The sequence below is a fragment of the Protopterus annectens genome, chromosome 9.part0, assembly GCF_019279795.1.
Source record: "Protopterus annectens isolate FY-2018-M chromosome 9.part0, PAN1.0, whole genome shotgun sequence".
Classification (NCBI taxonomy): domain Eukaryota; kingdom Metazoa; phylum Chordata; order Ceratodontiformes; family Protopteridae; genus Protopterus; species Protopterus annectens.
In genome coordinates this window covers 268,721,547-268,734,332 of record NC_056743.1, presented here as the reverse complement: position 1 = coordinate 268,734,332, position 12,786 = coordinate 268,721,547, and the positions used below count along the sequence as shown (strand labels likewise).

Here is a 12,786-nt window from a genome sequence, read left to right as displayed (position 1 = left end):
TTGAGGCACCACCTTTGTGGAGAGGGACCACTGTTGCTGTACGCCACTCTTTGGGTACATATCCTGTAGTAAGGCTGAGATTGAACAGTAGTTTTATGTTTGGGTTTAGTTCTTCTTGGAGTTCATGCAGGATGCAGCCCGGTACACCGTCTGGTCCCACTGATGCTGTGTTTTTTGCTTTGGAGAGGGCGGCTCTTACCTGAGCCTCTGAGATGTCAGGGGGGCAGCACTCTGCTGGGATAGATATTTGCCCTTTTGGTGGGGAAGGGGGGGAGAAGTTTGCGCTGAACCTGTCAGCTAGGATGTTGGCATTGTCTGTGAATTCGGTGTATTTTTTTGTCATTTTGGACTAATTCTGAGCATATCTGGGAATTCCCACCCAGGTTCCTAACATAACTAAAAACTTTATACAAAATCAAAAAGGTTGATATGAACAATGCTTTAAGCAAACACATCAGTGAAAAAGGTTCCCACCACAGCTTTACATTTTCAATAATTGATCAGATAGGGATGAATGAATATGGAGGTAATTGGAAGGTAGGATTGTCATGTCTTGAGACTAAATGGCAGATTTTGTGTGATGCAACCTCTTGGCTAGGTCTAAATGAAAGTATTAGTATCAAACCTTTTTTTACTTTTGGACCGTGGTTAGACCCCTTCCTTTACCTTCTATTGTGGCTATTACATTATTATTAGGTCTACATGATTTATTTCGTAGATGTATTTCTTACATTTGTAGGGTGAACAAGCACATATTTTATAGTGGTATAGTGTTACATAGTATTAATCATTTACATGTATTGTATTGTCTTATTTTATGCATTTTTGGCGCCAAAAATGGTTTAAATAAGATGATGTAACTGGTTACTATTGGTTCTGATGAAGTCTACCTGATGTAGATGAAAGCGCTAAACCTGTACTGTGGACATATTCATTTGTGGAATTAAACCTGTGTTTTTTACATCGGTGCAGTTTTTTACTGGTGGTGCTGATTTGGAGATAATTTTGTTTTCATCTCCGCATTTCTTGTCCTGCTTTGTTCGAGCCTTGGGATCCGGTTGGCAAGACTGTGTTATCGGTTGGTTCTGTACATTGTTCATAACTAAAAAAAGCCTTGAGATTATCCTTAGTGTCCTGTGCAATTTTTCTCTCGAAGCTGGCCTTAGACGATTTTATGAGTGCCCGTAGTTTTTTGCTAATACTGATCAGAGATGCCTTCCCTTTTTGGGATTTTGCTCTGTCATGTAGTAGCTTCCTCCTTCTATTGTATAGTTTGTTCATGGCTGGGGTCCACCAGACAGGACGCCTGCCTTTGGAGGATTGGGTCTTGGTTTTGTTTGGGATTGCATGATCCATGCATTCCTGAAGGTGTTCATAGAATGCGTTTATAAAGGATTCTGCAGTCTGGGCCATGCCTTTGGAGGATTGGGTCTTGGTTTTGTTTGGGATTGCATGATCCATGCATTCCTGAAGGTGTTCATAGAATGCGTTTATAAAGGATTCTGCAGTCTGGGCCGTATTTTCCACAGGCCCGGGGGCTTTGAAGGATTCCACCTCGGTTTTGAGGAGTGTGAAATTTGCTTTAGAGAAGTTTTTCACTGTGGTTTTCTGGGCAGGGGCTGGGGTCGGGATGTGAATATCTAGTGAGATTAGTTTATGGTCTGATCTTACCAGTGAGGGATACACTTCAGGTCTGGAGCATAGAGTCCCCATGTTGGTGATGATCAGGTCCAGAATGTTTTTCCTTCTTGTGGGAGTGGTAACAAGTTGTTCCATAGCATTTGAGTTTATAAATTCTAGGAACCTTTGGGCTAGGGTGTTGTAGCTAGAGTAATGCTCCCAGTCTATGTTTGGGTAGTTGAAGTCACCCAATATAATGGTGTTTGGAGAGACCTTCATATTTTCCAGTGTTCTCAGGATGGACGAGTGGGGTTCCTGGGTTTGGGAGGGTGGTCTGTAGCAGGCTATAAACTGGAAGGCAGTTTTACCCACTGTTAGTTGCACATGGATAGTCTCTGATGCGTCGTGCTGTGCCATGCTTATTAAACCTAGTAGACCTCTTCGAGGAAATCAACAAAGCCCTGGATGAAGGAAAAACAGTGCATACTGCCTGTCTTGACCTATCTAAGGCTTTTGACACAATCCCCCACTGACGTATCATTGAGAAACTCTGCCAGCTGAGGAGTAACCCTTATGTCACTAGATGGGCAGCCAATTGGCTCACTGACAGAACACACACTGTCAAAGTTGGTGACTTCACCTCCACCAGTACCCCTGTCACCAGTAGCATACCACAGGGATCTGTGCTGGGCCCTTTACTGTTTGTAATCTATTTCTCAGAAGTCCAAACTAGTAGATGGCCTTTGGCTTACCAAGTTCGCTGATGATTGCAAATTGAGTGCAATCACTAAGCCTCCAATGATGTTAACATATTACAGGAGGGGCTAACACAGGCAAAAGACTGGTGCAAAAGCCACGGTCTAAAAGTAAATGTAAAACAGTACATTATTACCTCCTATTGCAAAGAAGAATTCACTGCTAATTATAGTATTGACAGCACCCCATAAGTTCAAACCCAGTGGTGTGAGATCTGGGAACCCCAGTAGATAGCAATCTGAACTTCAACCACCAAGTTTCCACAGTGGTAAGGAAAGCCTTCTATGTTGTGCATCTCATAAGTAAGGGCATCACATCCAGGTCTAAGGATGTTATAACCCCCCTGTACTCGACTCTCATCAGACCATTAATAGAACACAATGCTCCCTTCTGCATGTACCTCACCAGACACCTGCAGCAGCTGGAGACACCACAGAGATTTCTCACTAAGAAAATATAGGGCCTCCAAACCATGACTTACGTGGATAGACTGAAAACCCTGTCACTGTACTCTGTATCATGCAGGCTGCTGAGAGGCAACTTGTGCCTGGCCTACAGGGCAGTCTGTGACCCTGCCCTGGTGGATATGCTGTACATCACAAGTCAAATGGCACAAGAGTCACTCAGTCTAGGAATCGTAACTTAGCCTGTAACACTAACAGAACATGCTGGAGAGACAGATATAGCTCCCAGAGACTGACGCTACTCTGGAATAAACTTCCAATTCATGTGACGCAGAGCTTATCACTGACCCTGTTCAAGCACAATCTGGACAAATGGATGGGAGACCACAAATTCACCCCGGGGCTGGCTCCCATGTCCCTCATGGACAAGGGGTAGTCAGTGTTTTATCATAGACTCAATCTGTGAATTACGTCCATCTAACCAAGGACAACTGAGGTAACTCGGAATTGACATGGCTAGGCTTGTAACCTCTTGTGAGCCTGTGCTAATGAGGGGAAAAGGCAAAATCTCCATTATTCCACACTGTTCCATGATCTCAAAGAAAAAAGTTGGTAGATAGCACACTCTCAGTTGATTGTCACTCAGCTGTTCTGGCATTTTTTCTTTGCAGTGACATTACTTGTCAAACACCTAAATGACACATTATAAAAGAGAGTCAGACTATCTGATGAAGTTCAGCATCATGTGCTGGTTTTAAGTTTTAGTCAGTGTGGTTCTAATGAGAGGTCAGGACAGCTGAAACAAAAAAAAAAACTGAAAGGCAATAATAAATGAGCAGGGTCCAGAGATGTAGTCAGACAAGGACCAAAACCATCTAGGGAGAAGGCAACCAGAAAGTCTACAAGGACCATACCAGAATTCATACAGACTTGACAAATAAAAGAAAAGAAAAGAAGGCAAGGAGGGGTGTTTAGGTATACAAAAGAAAGAAAGGCTGTTACAGTGATGTGCATATTAATGAAGAATATAAAAGAATTATAATAGAAAGGAAAATGTGAATTTTTGAACAAATTACCTACCTCTAATTTCATTATAGAGAAGGCAGAGAAAAGGGTATAGGAACAGGAGAGGTGCTTTTATAATATGGTTAAACAATAGGGTAAAGAAGATCCTACCTGCACTATGGCCAGAATAGCACAATTTCAAAGAAACTGGTTGGAGTGTTAATACAATGTTCAATGGAGATACTCAACAGATCCTTAGGAATGGTAGAATGCAACTATAATGGTACTGTACAAGAAGGTGACATGCCGTAATCAATATGCAGGAAAATCAAGCAGTGACTCTTATCTCTGTAATACATAAAATCATGGAAAAAAACACAGAGAACACTGGTCAAATGTTGGAGGAAAATTTCTACCGGAGTATCCACTAGCATGAGTCCACACCTAGGCAGATATGTGATGGAAACCTAATGCAGTTTTATCACTGTACCATGACAACAGTAGACAGGAGAAAGAGGCTGATATCATATGCCTAGTCTTCAGCACTTATTTGCCCGCATTTTGGTCAAAAATATGTGAATGTGAACTCCCAGTAGTCCAGTCGACTTTCTTACAGCAAATACATCCATTATTTTTCCTTACTGAGTTTATGATTCCAATGCAGAAATTAGATTCAGTACATATATTTGTTGGTTCTCTAATAACTGGAAACCAGTTGCATTTAAAGACCAGAACTGCAATGCTAGTTTGGCTTCCTGATACTACTATGACCATTCTGAACCGAGGCTGTTTGTGAAAAACTGCCCTTTCATATGTATTCTTCATAGCTTTGTCCTCATTTTCTGTGTCATATTATTACATTTTCTTACAATAAATCTTGCCAGAATTGATAAAGGTACTTGGAACACATGAAACTAATCCTCACTGAGGGCAACACAAAGGTCCCAAGTGGGAGTCTTGGATGTTAAGAATTTTTTGAGAGTTTGCTAAGTCAGTTAAGTCAGAAAGAGGCCAAAGAAAACTACATTCTGACAAGCATTACTAATTAATTTTATCAGAAAGTGCATATATATTTTATTTGCATAATAATTATATTCTCTCCTGGTATCAATGCACTGAATAAAACTTTAGGTAATGAACGTACATGCAGTCCCTTCTTTTTATTACTTGATGACACCTTGAAGACTTATTGAATAAAGCAGACATTAGACTGCTCTATGCAGTAAATAGTAAACAGCAGACTGTTGTGTGTCCTGTTGGGTGGAAGTAAGATACAGGGGTTTGTTATCATACTAATTGTCTGAATGCTCTCTTTTCTTGACCTGCACTGCCAGTGAATAAATTATAACATTCAGATTCTGTGATAATATCATTTGCCTTAGTTATTATTATTGTAATAAACTGCATGTTGCTTTTATCAGGATTAATGTTTTGTGTTCAGTGAACCATGTCTTTCACTACTTTATATTCTTTTCTAGAAATGTACAGAGTACTGGCCAGAGGAAACAGTCACTTATGAAGAAATGCAAATTATAGTAACACAAGTCATAGAAGAAGATGATTATATCTTAAGACTTATTACACTAAAGGTGAGTTGCATAAGTGGTTTCTTTAAAGTTTTCACATCTTTAATTGCTGAAGAGGTAACATTGACCTCTATTCAACGTCTAAAATTCAAAATAGAATTCATATATTGCTTGATGTATGTGTTTATTGGTATTTTATTTCTGTATGTATGTAGCTATTTATTTATTAAGCAAGTTATATCGTTCGCTTGGATTCTGTTCAACCACCATTACGCATAGCAAAATCTGTACAATTGAGAAGAAAACAAGCTAATGCTCATTGGCAAACTAACTAAACAAATATTTGAAGACCATGCCATAGATTCTGTAGCACAGTGATATGGAAATTAATGTTGTCACCTCTTAGCTTCAGCATGTGGCATTTGATTCTGGACTCTGGATGTTGTCTGGGTTGATTTTGTATATTGTGCCTTTAATTTTAAAGGTTTACTCTAGCTTCCTCCTAAAAACTTGATTTGGACTTCACTGGCTAATCTAAAAATGTCTTAAGTTTGTCATTAAGGAGTTTATGCCTTCAGTCACCCGTGTGAAGGGCCTCTGGCTGAATGTTTTTTTCCCCAAATAAAAACAGGGCAGACCTGAGTAGATAATGTTCAAGGGGGACAGGATGGCAGAAGGATGAGCAGGGTTGGAACGGAGGTGAAAGAGGCAAGAGGACTAAGAAGTGATGGGATGTGACAGGAAAGGAACAGCTCAAGATTGAAAGTGAACATATAGAGAATGGGAGTAAAGCAGGCCAGGATGTAGCAAATGTGCCAACTACAGAAAAGAGAGAGAGAGAGACTAATAGTTGCAGGACAGATGGGGACTAAGGAGAAGAGAAGCAATGAAGAAAACAAGAAGGAATAATTGGTAGTGACCAGTGCAGGAACATAGAAAAGGGGGACCCAAGAAGGCAGAAAACAGCCACTTGGATGGGTTAGAGAGTACAAGCACAGGAGGGAAAAGACAGAACTTTAGAAATGGTACAGTTATGAGGAATAACTTCAGAGAACTGGGTAGGAGAACTAGCAGACAGTATAGGAAGAACTGCAAGTGGGATGACAGGTAAGAAAGGGAATCAAACAGCTCTTTTGATTGGAGACTCCGTCAGTAGTTGGCTGGCAAATCAGAATCTAGTGAATCAGTGTCAGTGAGGACTGTCCTCAAACTGAAAGGAAGCAGGACAAGCTGAAAGCCTCTCACAGATGACAGGAAGTTCATACATCAAAGTATGTGTGAAGACCAGTGCCTTGGGCAAGTAAAACAAGAGAATAGACAAAGGGAAGAGCAAAGACAGTGACTAGAACAGTTAGAGAGCTGGGCTGTGCAGTGAAGCAACTCTCTAGCAGTCAGTAAAGAAGATTAGGACTGTGAGCTGTTAACAGGCTACTTCCTGTGGTCCAGGGTTTGACTTCCTCAGATTTCAATACATCATTTAGCAAGTGACTTAACCACACAGTGCTTTGGGGACAGGTTAGGCCCATTAATGGTCTCATGAACAGCATGCCGAGTAACGTCCTTTGAACCTAAAGATGCTGCCAGTAACAAGTACCACCTGGCCATAATAAGGCAGTAAGATTATGGGTTTCAGTGCCTGGCTCAAATGATTATATGGTGAGCAGGAATTTGGTATGTATTTATCTGTTTGTTTCCTGGGTAAGTGAGCAATCAAAATACCCTCTTCAGAAGTACTGTGTGTCCCATAAAGCGCAAGAAAATTACACTAAAGTGACATTGACATTTTCAACTTAAAGTACGTTTTAAATGAGATGAGGTTAATACAAAATATGGTGTTAAGTGGAGAGGAAATACATAAATTGTAACAAAATATTCAATAAATAATGTAAAAAGATTCACTAGATATAAACTAAAATGCTTAACTAGATTGTGACCTTATTAAACTACTGAACAGACTACTATAAATAGCAACAGATAAGCAGTGTGTTTAACAGTAGCAATAGTGTTTTTCATAACAGAATTTGCAGTAATGCTGAACAAGGAACAGTTAGTGCTCTGATTGTGTAGCTCCATTCAATGTCGCTAAACCATTAACATTAATACTCAGAACAAAAGTTGTTCTTTTGGAGTAGTTTGAAAACATTCTATAGCTTGCTGATACAAATGTATCTAGAAAGATGGTTTGAAAAGGCAAATCAAATAATAGAAAACACCCTTTTTCCAATAAGTAATGCTGAAAGGTGGAATAGTAAGTGTTAGGATTCTAAACATTCATTACTAAATTTAAGTGTATAAACAATAATTCTTTTTCTATGTTTTACATATAATTCTGGGCACTATTTAAGCAATAACCCATGCCTGGGTGTGGGTAATGCTGGATTTATTCCCGGTTGGTGTGGTCTGGTCACGAGGGCGAAGCCCAAGTGGCCAAACAAAGACAACCGTGGGTAAATTTAGCATTACCCACACCCAGAAGTGGGTTATTGCTATTATACAATGACATTATTTAAGAAAAAAAAATACTTTTCTTAAATAATGGCATTGTATAATGTCTCCGTGCTGCCCTTTCGCAGCTATCCGCTATCCTGGAGCAGTTCTGATGTACTGCACATGCATATGCTTGCACAGTACATCAGAGCTGTGTGTAGAGGAAGCAACGGAGAAAGGAAGATCTCCGTTGCCTTTTTAAAGTTGTCTCACTATGTTTAACATAGCGAGATATCTTTAAAAAAGCAACGGAGAAAGGAAGACCTCCGTTCCCTTTTTTAAAGCTGTCTCGCTATGTTAAACGAGTTTAGCATAGTGAGACAGATTTAAAAAAAGGAACGGAGAAAGGAAGATATCTCGCTATGTTAAACTCATTTAACATAACGAGATTACAGCAACACAAAAAAAAGTAAAGACTTATACTAATGGAAAAAGTTCCGGCAACCAGACCTTTTTCCATTAGTATAAGTTGGATTTACAACGGGCACGCTGACCAATCAGCATGCACATTTTGGAATATTAATGAGGGGTCATTGTATAATACTGATTTATCAATTTATAAATGAGTCACAAGTAAAATGGTAGGTGCAGCGATCACAGGTTATGCATGGTTTTTGTGGAAGGCATGGTAGGTTCTGCAGTTATGAAGGTACACAAACCTTCATATCTTATTTTTATCGGTTGATTCAAGTTGCATTACATGATGAATTTATGGCAATAACTGGAAATGTACATTTTAGTTTGAGTAAAAGAACAATCTTTAGGATGGCAGGGGGGGCATGGCAAAGAGAGAACCTCTGTACCACTACATGGACTTTACCTATCTCCATAAGGAATGAGGAATGGTAGATTAATGGACATTATATTTAGTAAGTATGAGGGGGTTGATACCTAGAAGCAAAAATATCCCTGGCCATGAATCAGTATGCAGTAGTCTAGTTTACAATGGGGCAGCAAACAAAAAAAAAAAATCAATGACTATAGAAAGGTAGATTACATTAAGCTGGGGAACCTTCAGAGAATTTAATGGAGACTTAAGAAAAGTACAGAACAAACAGTTGGTGGAAAGCACAAGGACTAGCACTTATAACCAAAATGAAAACTGGGCAAAGAAAAACAGGCAGGAAGAAGAAATGACATCAACAAGTTTTAACAGATGGTTAAGAAGGTAGTCCATACAAAGGAAAGAGTATTTCATCAATTAACGAAGGGATGAGAAATGTGTAGATGAGACCATGTGGAAGCTATGAAACTGTCTGCAAAGCTGCTAACAAAGTCAGTGGCAAAAATTTAGAAGACGAAACAAGGAAGGAAGATCAAAATGGCTGTGGAGGTTGGTCAAAGAAGCGAAAGAGTAATATTTGGAAGGAAAATGGCAGAAATTACATGTCAGTTTTTCACTTCTATTATCACAAAATAGAAGAAAAGCTGAGTGTTTGTTTGGAAGGGGAGACACTAATGAAAATGGAATATAGGTGACAGACCCATAACAAGATAAGTTGGACAAAATATACAAGAAGTTAAGGGAGCATACATCCCAGGACCCTAACAAAGTTGACAACTCGATTTAACAATCACCTCCTAGAGCTTTCTAACCAGAGGATTAATGGGTGGCTATTGTGACATCCCACAATGAGGGCACTAGAACTGTCCTGGGAACTCGCAGACCAGTAGGTCTGATCACAGCAGGAAAGAAATTTGTGTTGCGAATACTGAGGGGAAAGGCTAGTTGGTTTCCTGGACAATAACAAACTGCAGGATAAGCACAAGCATGAAATTGTGGAAAGCAGATTCTACTTTCCCAACCTAATTCATTGTTTTAACTGAGCTGCACTGGAAATTGATGGAGTTGATGTAGTTTACTTGACTTCAGTAAAGTCCTCAATTTAGCTTTTCTTATATGACTTAGATGCCGGCTGTGTGGACTTGGAAGGAGGCTGGGAGACAGGAGGTAAAGCTTAATAGGTAGAATGGTCTTCTCAATGGAAGGAGAAAAGGTTCTGTGGTTGGAAGCTGGGAGACAGGAAGTAAAGCCTAATAGGTAGAAGGGTCTTCTCAATTGTAGGAGAAAAGGTTCTATGGTTGCACAGGGATCAACCAAGAGAGAATAGCAGACTGGGTCCAGAGCTGGCATGTGGGGTTTAATGCAAGAAATTACAATTCCACACTGGCATACCAAATAGGAAGATTGACCCTGAAAACAAAATATCAGAAAAGTTACCTTAAAGTGATAGAAACAGCAGATATGAATGACCATGTATAAACTGAGAAAGCTGTACTCAAGTTCAAGATGGTGGTCTGTATAACTGAGGGGCAATAATGGAGAACACTGGAACGCACAAAAGTACAAATTCAGAATACAGAGTGATGTGGTTACACAAAGTCCAGTGTTCTCTGTTATCCCCTGAAAATGTTACTCCCACTAAATATGATAAAAGTACAAAGCTATCATTATTGCTTACTATATCTACAGGCTGTCCATGACATTAATTTGAATAATTCTTAATATACTGGATGTGTAACATGCCCATCAAATGTGGAACAGTGAGGAACATGGACATTTTAAGACTCAAAATGAGGAATATTCCTCATAATGAGGTCACTTGAGTGGTATAAGAAACAATAATGGGTTTTCTACCCTTTATTTTTAGCTTTATACTTGTTTATTGTCCAAAGAAGTTGGGAGATGTGGCCGAGCTGATATGCAGCAGCTCCTAGATGCTACTTAACTGCAGTAACATTCTCATTCTCAGAGCTACACAAAAACACTGTTGTAGCCCAGTGTTCTCCAGCATTGCTGTTGGAGGAACAGACTCCAGGAACAGAGTGGTTCTATTATTCTTCTCTCTAGTGACCACAGCTGACATATTGTGTTCTTCAAGCTAATGAATACAGTACAAAAGAAGTTTGATAGAATAATAAAACTAACAGTGGACAAGGAGTATGATGAGGAGTTACAGGAGCTAAATCTATTGTCATTAAGTGTAGGCAAGAAAGGGGAGACATGGTACAGAGTAAAAGGGGAGCCATGATGCAAGTACCAAAGTCAGTTATAGGGACATAGTGAAAGGGGAGCCATGATACAAGTACTCAAGTCAGTTATAGGGGACTTACTGAAAGGGAAGCCATGGTACAAGTACACAAGTCAGTTATAGGGGACAGAGTTAAAGGGGAGCCATGATACAAGTACTCAAGGCAGTTATAGGGGACTTACTGAAAGGGGAGCCATGGTACAAGTACACAAGTCAGTTATAGTGGACATAGTGAAAGGGAAGCCATGATACAAGTACCCAAGTCAGTTATAGGGGGCACAGTGAAAAGGATTCCATGGTACAAGTACACAAGTCAGTTATAGGGGACAGAGTGAAAGGGGAGACATGATACAAGTACTCAAGGCAGTTAGAGGACTGGGTGAAAGAGGAGTCATGATACAAGTACCCAAGTCAGTTAGGGGGACAGAGTGATGCTGTATAGCTTAACAAGAATGACAGGAGAATGAGAATGGTGGCATGCCCCTAAATTAAGGATATAAAGTGTATGCTATATATTAGAAAATCCTTTTATAAAAATAGTAGTATTGTAAATGGGACAGATTACTTGAGCTTGTAATGGACTGTAAGACTATGAAGTCATTGAAGAAGGCCATGGATTGGTAGTGGACTAAGAGAAGAATCACCAGAGGGACATCTGAAAGATACAAGCTAAACACAGCAGGAAGATGTGATGCATAGCTTGTCTTTTTTGCTTCATCACAACTATGTGATGCAATGCAACATAAATCTTCCAGGTCTTCATTCCTTTTGCAAATGCTCCCAGTTGTCTGATGCTGAGATTGTCATCAAGTTCTCAGGTGTGCCTTTGGTATTGAGCTCAAACCCCTGAGATCCTTCTTACTTTGTTTCTCCTGAGATGAGTATAGTTAAACTGCAAGAACTGCGATAGCCCCACACTTCACAGCTACTCTTGCACCGACAGAGCCTTTGGTCATACTTCCAACAGTAGGACTGTTTAATGTCTCATGAGAAATAAGCAAGCGGATGAGTGGGTGCAAGATGTAGGAATAGCAGTTTGCATTACAGTACTTTTGAGTGGTAGCTGAAGGAGACAAGGTTCTGTGTTTCCCTTTTTTGTGCTTTTACCATTCTTCTTTCCCCTCCATCCATACCTTCCACCTTAGCCTTTCTTCACTTGTCTCATTTCCTCCTATATCATATGTGACAACAGTTGTACCCGGTCTACTTAGTGTCTGTATTCAATGCTCTCCATTCCATAAATGTTCATGGAGTTTTCAGTTGGATTCCTTTCTGTAACCTTTAAATCACTAGTACTGTGTGTTTGCCGGAATTTCACATAGTACACAGGTGTGAGCTGGCAAAGACCCTGTACAGTGAAAGTGTTACTGCTTTGCTTCTGGAGTCCGTCTCTCTGAGGAAACCCCCAGCCTTCTGCTTACTGATGTCACTACCCTCTCACTGTTTTCAAGGCATATCAGTACAGGTATAGATCTTTCCATGCTCTGTTGCCAACATTTACACATACACACACACACACACACACATACACACACACACACACACACAGACATAGATGCAAGCACATGTGGACATGCACACACAGAAGCACACATGCACACAGACACTGTTTACCTTTGAAAGGTTGAAACTGAAATTGTCGAAATACAGTTGTGCGGAAGTATGTTTTCAAGTTTTCGGATAGCCAAAAAAAAAATGCATCAAATGTGCAATGAGCGAATGCACATTGACATTCGCTCATTGCAGATGAGGCATTTTCGGTGCGGAGTGCACTGTAGTGGGGATCGGGAAATGAACCCTTTCCCCATTCTAGTGCGACCTCGGAGTTAGAATATTAAAGTAGGGGAGGTGCCCCCCTGCATTACATTGTGTGTTTGACATCAGAGTTTGAAACTCAGCGAATCAGCTGTTCAATTTGCTGAGTTTCGAACTTCAGTGACGTTTGACAATCAGGAA

The 12,786-nt window shown here is 40.1% G+C and overlaps 1 protein-coding gene across 2 annotated transcripts in view; it reads left to right on the top strand.

Moving 5' to 3' along the window:
• PTPN5 (protein tyrosine phosphatase non-receptor type 5) overlaps positions 1 to 12,786 on the top strand; it is a 772,658-nt gene that overhangs the window by 693,624 nt on the left and 66,248 nt on the right. For both annotated transcript variants that reach the window (XM_044082854.1, XM_044082853.1), the window contains one exon: positions 5,264 to 5,374. In XM_044082854.1, coding sequence (XP_043938789.1) covers positions 5,264 to 5,374 — 111 coding nt within the window. The remainder of the gene's footprint in view (positions 1 to 5,263; positions 5,375 to 12,786) is intronic.